The following is a 21,653-nucleotide window of genomic DNA, read 5'->3' as shown; positions in this document are numbered from 1 at the left end:
ATATAAAAAAAACAACCCAAAAAGGGAGCTCACGTCAATAGATATAAACAATTTCCCAAAGTTTAATGCAAATGGTTAAAGAGTTTTTGAGTTAATGTCCGACATGTTGACAACAGACGGACAACAGTATACCATAATACGTTCCGTAAACGAGCGTATAAAAAATATTATAATATATTGAGTAGTAATTTAAACACATTCTAGATACATAAATTAATACTAAAAACATAGTCATAAAAAATGAAATGCATTACAAAGGATTATATCCGTAATAAGAAATACTGATTTGTCAAAGACCGAATAATTTTAATATTTCATTTACTGTTATCTGTTTTTGTCCATTTTAATTCCTTGTTATCTGTTATGAGCCAAATCAATTTGCTGTTTTGCTGTTATTGGGACCCCCCTTGTCCCCCCTCTTTATATACAGAAAAAACGAATTTTTGATAACCATACTGACTTAACAGGCTTAAAGTCAATGAAAACAAATAGTTTTAAGAAGACATGTAAAAAATATATGAAAATTCATTATATTAATCTTTGGCAAAAACAAAAAAATTATTTAAATATTATAAAAGATTTTGGGCAGAGGAGAATTTTTACCAGATTCAGAATATCAGCTCATAGACTTCAAATAGAGTTAGGAAGATATAAAGGTATTATCAGGCAAAATAGATTGTGTATTCATTGCTCATCTGGCGAGGTAGAAGATGAGAACCATTTTTTACTAACATGTACAAAGTATAAAGGTGAACGTTATGATCTTATTAATGCTATTTGTTTGAAATGTCCTAATTTTACCCAATTACAAAATCCTGAAAAATTTATTTGGATGATGAGTAACGAAGATCATGAAATTTTATGTAAAATTTGTTGTCTTATAGCCAAACATGAACATACTAATTAAAGAGTAGTGGGACCTTGTCACTTCACTTGCACCTGCTAATGCTATGCTAGAGTGTTGAATATGTATATATATGCATTTGTAAATATAATTAAATAAGATTTTGGATGCCAAAACCTTTTAGTATCATTCCTTGGTGAATTCTGCATTAAAGTGAACAATATTTTTTTACTTTTGTGCACTAGTCACGAGGAGGTTAAGACGGTATCTAAAATTCCACTTTCTAACATGTCCAAGTGCATTTGCCCTTGGTCTCTTTTCCATTTTAGTGACTTGTATTATTTATTCCTTCAACTTATTTTTATGGATAAGAGACGAGGTGGACCTCTGTTAGCAAACTATTTCCATTCTCCATTTAATATGGTGAATTAATAAATTATTAAACTATTTTTGCTGGCACTCTAGCATCGCAGAAATAAATCAAAAAAAAAAAAAATCAAAGATATGAAACTTTGAAAGAACAAATAACAATAACAATTGTTTTATGTTGTGACATTTTATATGATATATATATATTCTTACTCTTCATGTGAATTGAAATTTTAATTTTATCTTCATTATATATGTTTATGTGTTAAGAATCAGAATGTATTGTTTATTGTTGTCATTATGTCCCGTCAGGGGCCCTTAATTGGAAATAAAGAACTTTGAACTTTGAACTTATACACTGAACATATTCTAATATGCCGTGCTTCTGTCGCTTTGTAACCAACACCGTCATAAAATTCTTGATATATTTATACTTAGCGCAGACTCGGAGATATACATAATAATGGATGTTTTAATATACCTCCCACGTAAATCCACATGTATTAGACCCGAATTGCATACGCTTTGTCGATTTTATTGTTTTAAAAATTGCAATTAAAAAAGACAAAATAGCATGTGCAAGTAACTTGAATTCTTTTATATTGATACATGATAATCTAAGCCTCTAAGAGAAGAATCTGACCAGTGATGTATTTGATCAAACTTCTATGATTGACAAACTTGTACGATTGACAAACTCACCTGCTCTACCAAAGGGTAATTACCAAGCCTAGCTCATAATGATATAACACGCATTCAAACTAAAAAATGTGTAAGGGTTCCGCGGAACCCAGTGTCTCGCCTACTTTTGCTGTTAATCGCACACTCAACAAAAATGAGGAAAAAATCAATAAAAATATTCCTCTCGATACTCTCTTTTGATTGTAAGAAGCTTCTGTCCAAGTTTGGTAAAAATCCAGGATAGTTTATGAATCTTATAATGTTTTAAAAACTTTAACAGCAGACTGTATGTAATTTTAATTGGAAGATAAACTAAGTCCAGTGGCAAATATTTCATGCATGTCAGGATGATGATATGAATAAACTTTGCTTAATCCATTGTGGTATGCTCAATGTAGTTTTAAGTATGCTCCTGGACACATTCACATTATACAGAACTTTTGCTGTGAGAATAGAATCAGCGTTTACCAATTTTTAAGTTTTTGCTTTGGATTAGGCAGCGATTGAACCATTGACTATCTTCAATCAATATTGCATGATCAATTCTGAATATACATCATTGAGTCAGCTTTCTATAGATTACCTTAGCCATATTTGGCACACCTTTTTTGGAATTTTGGGTGTTCAATGCTCTTCAACTTTGTACTTGTTTGGCTTTATAACTATTTAGATCTGAGCGTCACTGATGAGTTTTATGAAGACAAAACGAGCGTTTGGCGTATTAATTATAATCCCAGTACCTGATAACTGTTCTATCACAGACTAGACTAGAGTTATGTGGTACAGATGCAGTGATAACTTTTTAGGGTATGAGATTTATTTAAGCTCACCAATAATTGTTTACTTTTTATACATCGTGACTTGGATAGAGAGTTGTCTCATTGGAAATTATACCACATTTTCAAATTTATATCCCTTGTGATTGAGATCATACCTGTTCATGTTTTTGTTCATGAGAAAAAAATAATGCTCTTTATGCTTATCAATTCAATATTCATTTGTATTCCATTCTTGTATGTATACATTGTAGATGTACATGTGATTTCCTCAGCAATTTGTCAAAGTGAATAAGAACTGTTTCTGGAAGCCTCACTTAATAACTTCAATCCTCTGAACTAATTTATGAGTGGCCTGTTTCACCTTTTTTTTAATACCTTAAAAGTAAAGCTGTAAAAGTGAACCAAAAAATACCAAACAAAGAAAGTAAATACATTCAAAAATGTACATGTGTATAAATATATATATTTTCAAAAGTTCAATTATCCTCATTACATTTAAAATGCATGTAGTTGTCTCATTGGCGATCATACCACATCTTCTTTTTTATATGAAGCAATAAACGAATTATTATTTGTTATTTTTAAAAAGACTACCATCATGACCATATATATATATGTACATTTTTTTTGTGCAACCATCATACATGTTTTATTTGTGTTCAATATGTTTTTAATTAAATAAATATTTAGGTTGCATGACCTTACCAAGTATTCATGGTATTTGCATTTTAAGAATAAATTAGAATGTTCCCTTTAAAATCCTACTGTCTTAATTCAGAAATTGTTGTCAAAATTGCTATAAAATATTTCTGGTTTGTTCTCAGACCCTCAAAGCCTCAGCAGCAAGTGTACATAAACAATAAACAATAAGAAAATTTTGTCTAATTTAATTACAAGTTCACAACTCAAATGTTTTTACATACATGTAGAAAAAAGTCTAAATTTTATTTACAAGCTTTTGAAGAACTGGTAAAATTTCACTGACCAAAACCCTGTCCTTTTTCTTATTTTCATAGCATTGTCTTGACACTTCATACATAGAATTCGCAATGTCTATATCCCAGGATCCTGCTTTCATATCTAAATATTTAGTAATGTCAGTATCATCACAGTTCTCTAAAATATAACTTAACAGGTCACATTCTGATCGCTGTTCATCTAAAGGTGGAAGTCCTGTTAACAGTTCCAGTAATACAACTCCAAATGCGAATGAGTCGAGCTTAGCAGAAATGTCAAACCTGGGGGCTTCAGGTGCCATGTAGGCTGACGTACCTATTACAAGCTTCGTACTAACTGCCGAAGAAAATCCAGTGCCCGATGGTGCAAGTCTAACTGTAGCAAAATCACCCACTTTAGGTGAAAAGTTCTTATCTAACAGTATATTTGCACTTTTAATATTCCGATGAACCAGCTTGTTTGTATTCAAATACACTATTCCTTCTGCTGTTCCATGACTTATCTTCACACGCTGCTGCCATAAAAGGGGATCTGTATTGTGTAAGCAATATAAGCGGTCTTCTAGTGATCCATTAGGCATGTATTGATAAACAAGACATTTTTGATAAACATCAACTGAGAAACCCAAGAAAGGAACTATGTTCTCATGACGATACTCACAAAGAGTTTCCAACTCTGTCTGGAACTGTTTGGTCATCATGGCTTCATATTGTGCATCAGGTTTAGCATCTTCTTCAAACTTCAATGCTTTTATGGCAACCTTGTAATTGTTTGCAGGAAGTCCTAAATAGACTTTTCCAAACCCACCAGATCCAATTACTCTCCCACCTTCTTCTAAATTGCGGCCATCAAAATCATTTGTTATAAGACACAATGCTTTATAAGAGAATTCTTGTGTTTTAGTTTGTGGCTGGATTACTGGTAAATTGTTTTTATTTTCTTTTGTATAATTATCTGTATTTTTATGTTTGATTGTTAAATTTGGCGATAATTCAGCCATTGCATCATTTGATGGATAGACATCACATGACTGAATTCGGTGATACACAACATCATCTACAGAGCTTTGGGGTAGACTTTGTCCAGTTAACTCTGATATATCCTTATCCTTATTAAATTTCTTCTCATCTACACTGTCAATGTTTTGTGTTGGCGAGAATGACGGAGGGTATGGTAGACTATCCGAATGAGATGAAAATGATGTAGCACTTGTTTTCCTTTGCACAGGATCTTGGCGCAAAATCTTCACAGACAAATAATCAGCAGCCGCATAAAGTTCTGCTTCAGTTAATGCCTTTAATAGGTGTTTAACTCGCGAATTTTGTGTTCCCCAGTCATCAATAATGTATTTTGTTGAACTGCCATTATTTTTATTGCCCCTTTCTTCAAACAATTTTACTTGCATTGATGAATATCTTTCTTGAAAATTTGGAGAATCCACTTTTTTGGGGACGTGGATTACGAACTTTTTCCATAGTTGATCTGGATCCAAGAGCGAACTTAGATATCTTTGCGTTGAGAAAGGTAAATTCCTGATATTTAAGTGTCATAATCTATCGTTTCACGACTGTTTACGGACATTTTCTGTTTCAACAGCTTTTGTTCGCTTCAGTCTGGTTATGTCGGTTTAAAGCTCATTAGAGCTTATGTTTGTCTATGTTTTATATACCATGCCGACTCTAAATAAAGCTTATTTATTATTATTTATAGTCATTTTGGAAATTAAAATCACGAAGACGACAGCTAAATAAATTTGCATAGAAATGACAACACAACAGATATGACAGCGTGCACAAAGTTGACGGCAACTGTAAAATGCGCCTTTTAGATAGTTTTATACAACCGTGTTTAAAATATTTTGAATAAGAATAGGAATAAGAATTTTTTTATGATAAAATGATGAATGCATGCCATTAAAATCCACATTATTAGTAAGGTAAATTAAAATTTAATCTATAAAGCACGAAACGGAATATAGAAAACAGCAAAAATACGGTGTAACTTGTAACATTAAATAAGCATAAATTAGAGTTTTTGACCTAAAACTTATACAAATTCAACAAATTTCCCTGCATTTTCGTATTTCAGAATTGTTCGGATTCTGACTCGGACATCACACGAAATTCATCGCAAAAAAAATCAAAAACGATCATGGTAGATAAGTTTGGAATGGTCTTCGTTATGTGTAAGAAGTAGTAATTTGGAAGGATTAATAATCGAAATGAAAGAATCGACAAGAACAATATGTAATTACAATCTTTTTATTTTCAAAACAACTTGGTATTCCAAATGTGCATAACCAGAGGTTTAAAATAATCCTCAAAATATGAATGATTCCATAGTCCAGACTGAACACCTGATTTTTTTTAATGTCCAGCTAGTATGTTACAATCTTAAGAAATGACGTTTTAACGCTATTATCTGAAAAGGGTCCACGACATAATCGCTAATCATTTCCATTTCACTGCTCTAAGCATATATCTATTTATATTTCCAGAATGTGTATTTGCTGCACATTTTTGTTCGAAAGAAAAAAGAAATATGTTGAACGTAAATATTTAAAGTTATGTGATAAACTAAGTGTCCAGTGTTTTTGTTACGCGCTTGTTTTCTGGAGGAAAATGCCGACGTCGTTAATGGTTTTAGTAATTTGAAGACGTTACGTTTGTGGACTCAGTTTTGTTGCATTACACAACCAAATTCTTCGAAATAATTTTGAAAATAGAATGATATTTTGTACATTGACTATACAGAGACATATAAATAATACACATATAACATGTTTCTGAACTATACAATACGAGTCGATGGTAAATGACAATGTAGTCTAGTGTTCATTTAAGGGCATACGATACAGTTTTGATCCCGTATTTACAAGTTGATGAAAATTTGCATAGACTATAGGCTATTTTTTACCTGATTAAATCAAATATATAATAAAAATTATACCTTCGTGTGCTACTTTTTGAGGTAAATGAGGTAGAAATTTTGTATATTTGCTCAAAATTCGGACTTGCGGCCGTATTTTCCTTTTTGAAAGAAAGACACAACGTTTTTGTTTTAAAAGATAGACACAAATTGTTTTTTGTTAAATAATTTGTAATTTCTGTATTTTATAAGTATTCTAAAAATGTATGCATTTTTTGTTCAGAAATAACTCATATTTATCAAATGGTCATGAATTGAGAGAAAAAAGTAATTTTTTGCTGTATATTTATCAAAATTAAAAAAATTGCACTATTTACAGTTTTTGAAAGTTTAGTCCATATAATCTCCCTGCAAAATGAAACTAAATTTCGTTTTAAAAAATAGGGGTCTATGCACTCGTTTTCAAATTAAATCAGTTTGAATGATAAAAATCAGTCGAAAAATGCATCTTTTACCTATATGTCACAGTTTGACGTCGCGAAAATAACATTTTACGTTAGCAACGTCATTACCTTCCCTGTAACTGTATCGTATGCCCTTAAAAGAATTGTTGACATTGAGGTTGAAGATGTATCTTAAGTAATATCTGGGACTCAGACTTCCATAAAGTTGTTCTTGGTATGGCCCTGTTTATAGGGGGGTCTGAAATGAGAAAAATTTAACCCCCCCCCTTTTTTTCACATCCCTGTTTCCCTTTTTCCAAAACTGATCAATTCAACAATAACTACTCTTTTAAATACATCATAAAATATTAAAATGTAAAATAAAGTGCTTGTTATCACTGAATGGTAAAGATTGGTAGGTAGTAAAAGTGAATATACATTGTTTATTGTATAAAACAATAAAAAAAACTTCATCAGCAACATTTTATATTGGCAAATTTCCAATGAAGTTATTTACATAAAGTTATTGGCAAATAAAAATAGAAAATGACATCATAGTCATGTCTGGCAAATGTCCAACATACATTATCTAAAAACATTTTAGATAAGATAAGGAAAAAAAGCTTCATCAGCAACATTTTATATTGGCATATTTCCAATGAAGTTATTTACATAAAGTTATTGGCAAATAAAAATAGAAAATGACATCATAGTCATGTCTGGCAAATTTCCAACATATATTATCAACTTCTATTCTATACAAAGAAAGATAACTACAATTGAAAATAAATTGCTATTGCACAATATTGTGCAATTAGATATTTCTTGCTATTGTGCAATACTGTGCAATTGAAAATTTCTTGCTATTGCACAATACTTGATATCGAATCCTGATTTGGACCAACTTGAAAACTGGGCCCATAATCAAAAATCAAAGTACATATTTAGATAAAGCATATCAAATAAGCCCAAGAATTTAATTTTTGTTAAAATCAAACTTAGTTTAATTTTGGACCCTTTGGACCTTAATGTAGACCAATTTGAAAATTGAACCAAAAATTAAGAATCTACATCCACAGTTAGATTTGGCATATCAAAGAACCCATTTATTCAATTTTTGATGAAATCAAACAAAGTTCAATTTTGGACCCTTTGGGCCCCTTATTCCTAAACTATTAGGACCAAAACTCCCAAAATCCAACCCAACCTTCCTTTTATGGTCATAAACCTTGTGTTTAAATTTCATAGATTTCTATTTACTTATACTAAAGTTATTGGGCGAAAACCAAGAATAATGCTTATTTGGGCCCTTTTTTTGGCCCCTAATTCATAAACTGTTGTGACCTCAACTCCAAAAATCAATCCCAACCTTCCTTTTGTGGTCATAAACCTTGTGTTAAAATTTCATTGATTTCTATTTACTTATACTAAAGTTATTGTGCGAAAACCAAGAATAATGCTTATTTGGGCCCTTTTTTTGGCCCTTAATTCCTAAACTGTTGGAACCAAAACTCCCAAAATCAATCCCAACCTTCCTTTTGTGGTCATAAACCTTGTGTCAAAATTTCATAGATTTCTATTCACTTAAACTAAAGTTATAGCGCGAAAACCAAGAAAATGCTTATTTGGGCCCTTTTTGGCCCCTAATTCCTAAAATGTTGGGACCAAAACTCCCAAAATCAATCCCAACCTTCCTTTTGTGGTCATAAACCTTGTGTTAAAATTTCATTGATTTCTATTCACTTTTACTAAAGTAAGAGTGCGAAAACTAAAAGTATTCGGACGACGACGACGACGCCAACGTGATAGCAATATACGACCGAAAAATTAAAATTTTTGTGGTCGTATAAAAAATCTTGCTATTGCACAATATTTTGCAATTAGATATTTCTTGCTTACTATTCTGGACAAAGAAAGATAACTCTAATTAAAAAAAAATTTGCTATTTCACAATATTGTGCAATTAGATATTTCTTGCCATTGCGCAATACTGTGCAATTGAAAAGACTTGCTATTGCACAATACTTAATATAATAATTTTAGATCCTGATTTGGACCAACTTGAAAACTGGGCCCATAATAAAAAATCTAAGTACATTTTTGGATTCAGCATATCAAAGAACCCCAAGATTTCAATTTTTGTTAAAATCAGACTAAGTTTAATTTTGGACCCTTTGGACTTTAGTGTAGACCAATTTGAAAACAGGACCAAAAATGAAGAATCTACATACACAGTTAGATTTGGTATATCAAAGAACCCCATTTATTCAATTTTTGATGAAATCAAACAAAGTTTAATTTTGGACCCCGATTTGGACCAACTTGAAAACTGGACCAATAATCAAGAATCTAAGTACATTTTTAGATTCAGCATATCAAAGAACTTAACTGATTCATTTTTTGTCAAAATCAAACTAAGTTTAATTTTGGACCCTTTGGACCTTAATGTAGACCAATTTGAAAACGGGACCAAAAGTTAAGAATCTACATACACAGTCATGACAGTTAGATTCGGCATATCAAAGAACCCCATTTATTCAATTTTTGATGAAATCACACAAAGTTTAATTTTGGACCCTTTGGGCCCCTTATTCTGTTGGGACCAAAACTTCCAAAATCAATACCAACCTTCCTTTTATGGTCATAAACCTTGTGTTTAAATTTCATAGATTTCTATTTACTTATACTAACGTTATGGTGCGAAAACCAAGAAAAATGCTTATTTGGGTCCCTTTTTGGCCCCTAATTCCTAAACTGTTGGGACCTAAACTCCCAAAATCAATACCAACCTTCCTTTTGTAGTCATTAACATTGTGTTTAAATTTCATGGATTTCTATTTACTTAAACTAAAGTTATAGTGCGAAAACCAAGAAAATGCTTATTTGGGCCCTTTTTGGCCCCTAATTCCTAAAATGTTGGGACCAAAACTCCCAAAATCAATACCAAACTTCCTTTTGTGGTCATAAACCTTGTGTTAAAATTTCATAAATTTCCATTCACTTTTACTAAAGTTAGAGTGCGAAAACTAAAAGTATTCGGACGACGACGACGACGACGACGACGACGACGACGACGCAGACGACGACGCCAACGTGATAGCAATATACGACGAAAAAATTTTCAAATTTTGCGGTCGTATAAAAACCAACCACCGCTGTAAACAGACATCCATCAATCATCTTCGCACCTAAAGTAAAAATCAAATGGTCATCAGGTCTAATGGCAACATTTAAAAGTAAATTTGCAGGGGCGACGCGGATTTAGGGGACCACGCCCCCTATATTTAAAAGGCTTTTTAAGTGGGAATTTTTGTTGCTTTAATAGGAAATCACCGAAGCATTATCAGTTTCCCTTTTTTAGCTCACCTGGCCCTTTCTCATCACTTTGCGTCGGTCGTCGTCTCGCGTCGTCTGTTAACTTTTACAAAAATCTCTGAAAATAGTGGGCCAAATCAGAGACATATAATACATGTATTATATGTCTCTAATACATGTATTATATGTCTCTGGCCAAATTAAACCAAACTTGGCCACAATCAGTATTTGGGTATCTAGTTTAAAAAATGTGTCCGGTGAACCGGCAAACCAACCAAGATGGCCGCCATGGCTAAAAATATAACATAGGGGTAAAATGCAGTTTTTGGCTTATAACTCAAAAACCAAAGCATTTAGAGCAAATCTGACCGGAGTAAAATTATTTATCTGGTTAAGATCTATCTGCCCTAAAATTTTCAGATGAATTGGACAACCCGTTGTTGGGTTGCTGCCCCTGAATTAGTAATTTTGAGGAAATTTTGCCGTTTTTTGTTAATCTTGAAAATGTTTATAGATAGAGATAAACTGGAAACAGCAATAATGTACAGCAAAGTAAGACCTAATATTAAGTCAACATGACCAAAATGGTCAATTGACCCCCTAAGGAGTTATTGTCCTTTATAGTCAATTTTTAACAATTTTCATAAAATTTGTAAATTTTTACTAACATTTTCCACTGAAACTACTGGGCCAAGTTCATTATTGATAGTGATAATTGTAAGCAGCAAGAATGTTCAGTAGAGTAAGATGTACAAACACATCACCATCACCAAAACACAAATTTGTAATGAATCCATCAGCTTCCTTTGTTTAATATTCACATAGACCAAGGTGAGCGACACAGGCTCTTTAGAGCCTCTTGTTTCTTTATGCTTTAATATATTGACTTGATATTTGTTTAATATATATGTAATTAATAACATAATGACAAATGGGAAGTTGACAATTAGGAACATTGAAACAAACAAGTTTTACATAGCTGGTTGCTGTCTCATTGATATGTTCCCTGAGTTAATTCTCAAGTATTCATGTGTTTTAATCCAGAAATGATTCATAAATAAATACCTTAAAATGCTGATATTTTAGTTTCATCTCTGCAGCTAGTGTATGCATACTTTGAAACAATAGAGTGCACACACTGAAATGTCTCACCTGGTTTACTGATCATTGATTTTTATATTGATAGTCCTAAATATAAAGCTTTTATACTACAAGTATCAAATAAACTTAATAAGATCCAAGAAAATGAGGTCAAGGTCAGATAAACCAAACAGATAAATCTGTGCACCTACAATCATTCCATTCAAAAAAATAGTAGACCTATTGCTTATAAATTCTTAGAAACTAACTTAACCATGAAAACTTAACAGAGGGGGAGCAAGGGTTTAACTGTAACGTTATGCTGTTATGGGGCAATTTAATTCTTTGTTATCTGTTATTTTGAAAATAAATTTGCTGTTAGCTGTTATTGTCTTATTCTTTGTTAGCTGTTATTGGGCTATTAGTTTTTTTGTTATCTGTTATTGTGATAATGTATTTGCTGTTAACTGTTATTGAAAATTGGAATGTTAGCATTTTTTTTAACAGTCAAAAATTCAAGATCATTGGACATTGGGGTCTACCACTACTAATATGTTTGTCCCGTATTCAGAGAAGGATTCCATTAACATTTACCCATCACAGAAGTGAGGTCCAGGACAATTTAAGTACATCTTATGATTATCCTTTGTAATAAATTCCATTTTTTATGAATGTGTATTTAGAATTATCTTAATTTTTTGTATGAGAATAATGTTCCTTGTTTCCCGTTCGAACATATTAAATTAAAACAATTCTTAATATGACAAAAAGGAAAACATATGGCCAGGAATATCTGACAAGGATCTCAATTAAGGACTAGGTCCTAACAACCAGTTAACCTTGTATATAATATGGTACATGGACTCAGCTCTGTGATTCTTTTCAAAGCAGAACCAAATGCATTGTACAATGAAAGTTACAACCATGTACTTGGGTCCGAAGCTGCACATGTACATAACTCATTACAAACAAAGATTTCTTTCGTTTCAATGTGGAACGCCATGACTGCCTTATGTTAATGATCAGCATTATATGCAGTGCTCACACCATTATATTAAGTGCTCACAACATTATATTAAGTGCTCACAACATTATATTAAGGGCTCACACCATTATATGCAGTGCTCACACCATTATATTAAGTGCTCACAACATTATATTAAGTGCTCACAACATTATATTAAGTGCTCCCAACATTATATGCAGTGCTCACACCATTATATTAAGTGCTCACAACATTATATTAAGGGCTCACAACATTATATTAAGTGCTCACACCATTATATGAAGTGCTCACAACATTATACGTTTTTTGTTGTATGATGAGATTGTTGGATGAGATTGATGTATGATGAGATCATTCGGTAAACATCGTTTTTTAGCGGAAATTACCGAATCCATAATTTGTAAATTACGGTAATGCCCAGCAAACAAATTCAAACAGTTATTAAGGTCATGTGATCATAAGGCAGTATACAATATTTAAAACTGATTGAAATAAGTAAGGAAAAGATGAAACTAAGAAGTGAATGATTAAAGTAGTTCTGTTCGTCGTAAGAAATACGAATGATCACGAATGGCAAAATGTAAGTGAAATAATAAAAAGTTTATTTAATGAAATATCGAAGGGAAATTTAGCATTACACATATTCAGAACAGTGTGGTCCTGGCCATTGATTGACGACCTAAATTATCCCATTGACTGGGACAGATTAGGTGAACGTTTGTCTGTAACGACCATTGCTCACTTCTTACTTATTATAGAATTTAAACTGTGGGATCACCAAAGGTTCTTAACGCCTTTAGTAATAATATAATTCGAAAAAATATTCAGGAATAACCTTTATGTTTTGATTTATATTATTGATATAAATCAACACATCGTATTATTCCGGATTCGTTTTTCGAATTGCTTTATTTAGGTGTTGAGAACCTTTGGTGACCCCCACAGATTCAGTGTCTTTAACAAGTACATAGTGAGCAGTGATTGTTACCGACAAACGTTCACCTAATCTGTCCCAGTCAATGGGATAATTTAGGTCGTCAATCAATGGCCAGGACCACACTGTTTTGAATATGATTCTATTGGCAGCTAGGGGTGAATAAACCAATTTTTTTTTCTCAGAATCAAAAACAAATTATTTTTTTCTCCAAAAACTGGAAACACACTTTTTTTCAAAAAAATCCATAAATTTTACCCTTTCAAGACCCAGTTTAACATTATTTTCATTTAAAGTTATCATCTCTTATGAAAACTGAGTTTGTGGGGATGAAAAACGTTTACTACGTTTGTTCGTCATTTTGCACGGTTAATATATATAAAAAAAAGTGGTATGCTTGATAATGAAACAACTTTCCACAAGAGACAAAATGACATCACAGAAATTAACAACTAAACGGCCACAGTACGGCCTTCAACAATGAGCAAAGCCCATACTGCATAGTCATGCAGCTATAGAAGGCCCCGAAATGATAAACGTAAAACATTCCTAATTTATGTACAAACAAACGATCGAAAAACTAACATGTTTATAACACATTAACAAACGACAACCACTGAAATAAAGGCACCTCCTGACTTGGGACAGCCACATATACAGAATGTGCGGCGGGTTTTAACATGTTAGCGGGATACCAACCCTCCCTCTAACCTGGGACAGTGGCGTAACAGAACAAGATAAGAACGAACTATGAAAATCAGTTGTAAAAGGCTGAACTCATCAGATGGGTACAAATATAAATCCATCTACCAGAAAATAGAGTAGACGTGGGCGGGTACTTCTATATCCCAACAACAAAAAGACACTATAAGTACTGATCTCGCAATTACTGACAGTTAGTTCAAAGCCACTAACAACTAATAAAAAAAACATGCATCTAAGTTTTGCATTTAGATAAAGATTGAAACAAACTGAGTAAAATAGAATGATTTACTATTATTGGATAGTAACGATTGTCCATGAAAAAGGAGTCATTTTCAATGCTCTTCAACTTTGTACTTGTTTGGATGTATAAATATTTTGATATGAGCGTCACTGATGAGTCTTATGTAGACGAAACAAGCATTTGGCGTACTAAATTATAATCCTGGTACCTTTGATAACTACTCGACCTAAATTAATTCTGGTTAAGGTACATTAAGATACAAAATATAATCAACTACAAGTCATAGAAGAATAATATCTTTTAGATCGCACTTCTTTGATAACAATGGACCTCGAAAAAAGATTCAAATTTGTGTTTATGTCCAGATGATAGCAACAACACAAAAAAGAGGAATGATATTTGTTGCTGAGCACTTCTTTGATTTTATTTAAAGTCCATACAATTTATTTTGTAACGGAAGCACAAAAAAAAGATACTTATTATTATGTCAATATATAATTGTAATATAATTATATTAATGGAGAACTTCTAGTATTGTTTTACTGTGAATTCTTCTCGTTGTTGTGATTGGCGTTCTAATTCTTCTCACATACAAGCTTGTCTATAGTCTGAGGATTTCTGTTATTTTTGCTACCAATTTTTTTTCCATATCCCATGTTAGGATCAATCTAAAAGGTTGAAAATTTCATATCTGAATATTATTTTCGTTATCTGGAAAGTTACTTTTGACGGCGGATCTTGATTGTTTCTGTGGGGCTTCTTTCTCATGGATAGGGATCACTCACGGGGAAAAAATGGAAAATTGTCGAAACTTATTTGACTTTTATGTATAGCATAAAATCGAGAATGGAAATGGGGAATGTTTCAAAGAGACAACAACCCGACTCCATAGAAAAAACAACGGCAGAAGGTCACCAACAGTTCTTCAATGTAACGAGAAATTCCCGAACCCGGAGGCGTCCTTCAGCTGGCCCATAAACAAATATATATTAGTTCAGTGATAATGAACGCCATACTAATTTCCAAATTGTACACACGAAACTAAAATTAAAATAATATAAGAAAAACAAAGACCAGAGGCTCCTGACTTGGGACAGGCGCAAAAATGCGGCGTAGTCAGAATTATATTCTTAAAAGAATTTAAATTCACAAACTAGTTATTTTGCACCAAACATTAATAACTGTTTAAATTTGTTTGCCGGGCATTACCGTAATTTACAAATTATGGATTCGGTAATTTCCGCTAAAAAACGATGTTTACCGAATGATCTCATCTTACAACAAAAAACGTATAATGTTGTGAGCACTTAATATAATGTTGTGAGCCCTTAATATAATGTTGTGAGCACTTAATATAATGGTGTGATCACTGCATTTGTAATATGATTTTTACTAATTTCTTTGATCTTTTGTGTGCTTTAAATTCTGATGTTATGGAAAGGAGTGCATTAACTTCCCGATTTGAACGTTATTGCACTGTCGTAGGATTATTCAACAATCTCCCATTAGAAAACCATTGGTGGGAGGAGCCAAAAACCAGTTCATTAACTTCACTGAAAGTGCACAGTAAGGCTCCACCTCTTTTTACATAAACAAACGTCTTTTACTTAGAAGAAGAGAATAGTGTGTTTTTTTCTTTCTAAGATTCGAACTAAAATTAAACTCTTGTGTAGAACCTCACAGGGAATATCTCTGAAAATAGCAAAAACTGAATAAAATGAAATTTAATTACTAGTACTGTAATTTATACATTCAAGTGAAAATATAAAAAAGCCCACCGTTATGCTTTACATTAAATGAAACAAATTCAAAGTTAGTCCGTTAATAACTCGGCAACATATTAATTCGATGAAAATTAAAGTTACATTTGAGAATGTAACGGCACCAGAATCATTCAAACGGCATGTATTTGTGATATCACCCAGACAGTGTTTCTTGTTCAAATTCCTTTCAAATGGTTCGGCCACAGCAGTTTTGGTTTGAACGGACTCCTGTAAACTGTCATTCATATCACGATCGGACGGGGGGGGGGGGGGGGGGGGGGGGGGGGGGGGGTTCAAGACATCCGATACTCGCTTTTGAATGTTACTGTTAGCGGTCTTGTATGTTCGAACGCCTTTCGTAGAGCGGTGCCCAGTCCTTTCCATAATATGTTGCTCACCTATTCCTGCTTGATATAGCGCAGTTCTTTTTCCCCGAGTGGTTGGTAAAGTTGCCAACCAAGCCCCCCCTTTTCACACATTAAACCATTCAACTTGTTCACTCCTAACGCGGACTTTCCGTAGCGATGCTTATCTTGGACATCAGAAATAAGTGGTTTGCGATAAAATACGCCAGATCCAATTGCCTTCAAGTATGTTTCATAGAAGTCAACTATGCATCTTGGACCTGCAAAAGAAGAATTATGAACTTTAAAATGTATTTTCCTCCGCTAAACTTATGTTGCATGTATAGAAACAGAAAGAAATAACAAGTGGTATTTATTAACAAGTTGAAAATTAATATAAAAACTAAAAAAACTCATCTGATTAGTTAGAAATGGTCTCCCACCGGCAAAATTTTAAATATTTTATGGGAAACAGCTGAAGATTCAGAAATTGATATAGGCCAGTCAGCAACCCCGTACTGTCTTGCTCGAGAGGTTCTTGAGATGAAGCGCCCACAATAACTAGCTTTTGAGGGACGGACAGACAAACAAACAAACAAACGGACGGACGGACGGACAAAGTGAAAATAAAAGACAACCACGTGCTTTTAATATCGGAGTCTTCAGATTTCTACAAGTTTATACGATTTAGCCTGAAACAAATTTGTCACGGCTTTGTCATTCTTTTTGTTTCAAAAATACATAAAACGTAATATGCTAATTGCCGTTTTAAAAACATGTTTTTTAAAATAATTTATATACGTATACTCTTGCATAGTGTTTGATATTTTTATTATCCAGCCGTAAATCGCCTAAACCACCTTTGAACGCCTTGTTGTTTCGACCAATAAATCTTATAAATCTTCCAGTAGCATCTTGTTCGGAAATTTGAGAGAGGACAAGGTTTTCTTCGTCGTCGCCTAAAAAATCAACCATTGCCTCCGACATTTTAAGCTTCTAGCATACAAGAGCTCGTGCAGAATTTTAGCGGGAATAACGTCATTCTGGCCACGCCTTAAAAATAAACATATTTAATGTCTGTATAATATAGCATATTCATTGGTCATATTACAAATCATATATAGCCACGCCTTACTCATTAAAATTTTTAATGCACTCAAACGCTACGCGTTTTCGATGCATTAAAAATCTTAATTCGTAAGAGCCGTGCTATATATATAACATAATGTTGTGAGCACTTAATATAATGTTGTGAGCACTTTTAAAATATAATGGTGTGAGCACTGCATATAATGCTGATCATTAACATAAGGCAGTCATGGCAGGGCCGTAACTAGCCTCTTTTAAAAGTGAGGCAAAATATATTCACCAAAAATATTTCAGCGAGGGGTCAGGGGGCCCCCAGAAGCTCTGAAAGGAATGACGCAAAATCGTGCATTCTGAGCGTTTCCCGGACTCTTTCTTAATCTGAAACACATTTTATTTTGAACTATTATTTTTGACAATATTCTGGTCTCAAAGCAAAATATATAGATTCAATGTAATTTAAGACACATAACTACAAACAATAGACCATCAACACTGAAAATTAAAGTTAATTAGAAACATGGATCACAAAAAACATGCAGGGGCGACATCAATCTAATTAAAAACCGATCTCTCATCGCTCCTGTTTCTGATATGTCGCGTGGGAGATCTAACGAAACCGGCTTTGAGGTCACATGTGAGTGAACTAAAAGTCATGAATTTATAAAGATATGCAAATGAGTTGACGACCTATTAATAAGCCAATCAAAAAAGTTTATGAATTATTTTGACTGACGATTTCGTCGTAAATAAAATGAGTTACATCCCTTTGCCTTACGTTAAACTTCCAAGATCGTGAAAGACTCAATTTCATTGGTCGAAAAAGACACACCTACGAGGTCACTCACATGTGACCTCAAAGCGGGTTTCGTTAGATCTCCCACGCGACATATCAGAAACAGGAGCGATGAGAGATCGGTTTTTAATTAGATTGGGGCGACATCAGAAAGTGAAGAGAACTCGCCGAGAAAACAATTTGATGTGAAGACAACTTTTTTTTTGAAATTTCCAACATGAGGCAAATTTGCCTCATTTGCCTCCATGTAGTTACGGCCCTGCATGGCGTTCCATATTTCAAGCCATTGTTTCCCTACTAAACTATGTATTCTACTTATTAGTACACTTGGTACAATCAAAAACCTCAGCTGATAAAAAAAATGTTCAAATAAGGCCTTTGAAAAAAGTGGAATAAATTGCTTTTGGAGTGTCAAAATTCGTTCGAAGTACTTGATAAATTGCATGCTTATAATTGGTGCTTTTGATTTTGCTACCCTATATACCACTTTGCCTCATAGTCTTATTAAGAAAAATTGACACACCTCATTAAATGGTCATTTAGAAAAAGTCAGAATATTCAAACTCTTTCAGGTCATTTTTTTATTAGCAACAAAGGCAGCTTCAGTCAATATATTTAAACAATACACCAACGTTTCATGAGAACTGCTGAAAGCATTTTTGAGTTATTTTTGAAAACTAGAAAATACTACCTTTTTCTAATGAATAAAATCCCTTAAAGGGGCACTAGCTACGATATATAAAAAAAAATAAAGTATGATTTTTTTTAGATCAATCATTAATCAAATTGGAATAATGAAATAATAATTTGCTTTTAGCAATCAATTTCCTTTAATTTTGTTGAAATAAGCGATTAAACATAATTTTTGACTGATTCACTTGCAAGTTACATCCCAGCTCCTTTGTTCTAACAGGGGTGATCCGGCTCAGATCTGAGCCGGATCACCCCTACCAGATCACACCAGTTTGAGTGTCTTTGTTATGCATGCTTTCCTTTGTTCTGTAACATTTTGGCGGGAATGCCAAATCCACTATAAAACTTATAATTAATTATACGGAAAAGACTATTAATTATACGGAAAAGACTATCTATCAAAATTCACGTAGAAAAAATCCAGTGTACATGCTGGGATTCGAACTCAAGACCTTTAGCATATCAAGCCACGACACGTTCCACTACACCAGGACGACTGGATACGAACTATTAGTAATTCAACATACTTAAAGGAAGCAAGATATTTTTATATATGGGGCGAGTTGGCAGACCTGTATTCAGTGGGGTTTCAACCCTTTTCGTTAATAAGTGAGTTGTCAGACTGATTGTTCAATTTGATTTTACACTTTTTCAAATTGGGGCGAGTCGGTAAACAAGAGTGGGGCATTTTTTTATAAAGTGGCGATACAGTGTGGGCCGATTGGCCAGTGGGGCGAGTTGACATTATTTGATATCTACTCATCGTGTTCGGGGGTCATTAAGGGTATACATCATATAGTAATATATAAATTATAATATAATAGTGGTGTGGCGTTCTAAACTAGATTTTATGATTTGTAAATGGTTTTTCGTCTAATCTAAAACAGCTGGGATGTAAAATAGTTATCCCATTCGGACTTGGTGTGTCAGTGTTAGATCACCCTCTGGCCTCCGGCCATCGGGGTGATCTTACACTGACACACCGCGGTATCATGGGATAACTATTAATGAAAACGTCATCATCATTCTAACCGGTATTCATGTGAACTTCAAGTTAACCCCTAGCTAGAGATTGACAACGCATGCATTGTACGTGTACTGGTTATTTAAAGAAAAAGAATGTCAACAATGAAAGTGAAACTACGGTAAATCATTTGATTACTAATTCGATGCACATAAAATCATTCTTATATGGTTAAAAACAATGAGAAACATCTATTTTTAATCTATAAAATAAAATCAAACAGACCTATAAAAATCCAATTGCACGTGTTGGTTTAATCTATTCGTATCTTTATTTTTGTTTACATCGCGTATATGGTCATCTGAGGTCAAATCGATAGTTAATTAGATGGCGTCTGGACTAAAATACACACGAAACGAACATATATATTAGCTACCCCATGCTCTGTAAACTTTTATTTTAGACTTTTGATAGTTTGGATAAATGTTTTACATTGTTATAAACCAAATATGAGAATTTGAGTCAAATCGGTTACAATGAATTTGACAGCTAGTGCCCCTTTAACTCAATAACATAAAATCTAAAATTAAGAAAAATCGAAAGGGAGTTTACAACAATAGATATAAACATTTCAGCAAAGTTTCATGAGAACTGCTGAAAACATTTCTGTGTTAATGTCTGAAAACTGAAAAATCCCCCCTTTTTAATTAATAAAACCCGTTAACTCGGAAACGTAAAATCTAAAATTTATAAAAATTGAAAGTGACCTCATGTTAATAGATATACACAATTCACCAAAATTCCTTGCTCTGTGAAAGTATTTTTGAGATATTATCAGAAAACTGAAAAAAAACCCACCAATTTTATTGAATAAATCCCCATTACCCAGAAACTTAAAATCTGAAATTTATAAAAAAAAAAAAAAAGGAAAAGGGAGCTCACGTCAATAGATATAAACAATTTCCCAAAGTTTAATGCAAATTGGTTAAAGAGTTTTTGAGTTAATGTCCGACATGTTGACAACAGACGGACAACAGTATACCATAATCATGATAATACGTTCCGTAAACGAGCGTATAAAAAATATTATAATATATTGAGTAGTAATTTAAACACATTCTAGATAGATAAATTAATACTAAAAACATAGTCATAGAAAATGGAATGCATTACAAGGGATTATATCCGTAATAAGAAATACTGATTTGTCAAAGACCGAATTATTTTAGTATTTCATTTACTGTTATCTGTTTTTGTCCATTTTAATTCCTTGTTATATGTTATGAGCCAAATCAATTTGCTGTTTTGCTGTTATTGGGAACCCCCTTGCCCCCCCCTTAACATTGGTCAATGAACCATGAAAATGAGGTCAAGGTCAGATGAACCATCCTGACCATGCCCAGTGGCGGATCCAGAAATTTTTATAAGGGGGCCCACTGACTGACCTAAGAGGGGGCCGCTCCAGTCACGCTTCAGTGATTCCCTATATAAGCAACCAAATTTTTTCCAAAAAGGGGGGCCCCGACCCCCTGCCCCCCCCCCCCTTAAATCCGCCTCTGATGCCAAATAGCCATGTACACCTTACAATCAATCTTTGCATTGAATATAGTTTGCATATTGCTCATAGTATCTAAGAAACAAACTTAACCGTGAAAACTTAACATAGCTGTCATGACAGTAACTACCAGTAGTTCTCATGAACTAGTACACATTTTTGTTTAGGGGTAAGCTGAATTCCATCCCCAGGATTTTTCTTGCTGTGTTGAAGACATATTGTGGCCATCA

The 21,653-nt window shown here is 33.2% G+C and overlaps 1 protein-coding gene across 1 annotated transcript; it reads right to left on the bottom strand.

Annotated features, from left to right (window-relative positions):
• Positions 1-3,544: 3,544 nt before the first annotated feature.
• Positions 3,545-5,337, bottom strand: LOC139516006 (interleukin-1 receptor-associated kinase 4-like). Its single transcript, XM_071305810.1, is given in 2 exon segments — positions 3,545-5,170; positions 5,173-5,337. Coding segments are annotated over 2 exon segments (1,599 nt in total). The 5' UTR covers positions 5,212-5,337; the 3' UTR covers positions 3,545-3,610.
• Positions 5,338-21,653: the final 16,316 nt, after the last annotated feature.

The sequence above is a fragment of the Mytilus edulis genome, chromosome 3, assembly GCF_963676685.1.
Source record: "Mytilus edulis chromosome 3, xbMytEdul2.2, whole genome shotgun sequence".
Lineage (NCBI taxonomy): Eukaryota > Metazoa > Mollusca > Bivalvia > Mytilida > Mytilidae > Mytilus > Mytilus edulis.
Note: the sequence above shows the minus strand (reverse complement) of the source record. Positions and strands in the feature narration are given on the sequence as shown.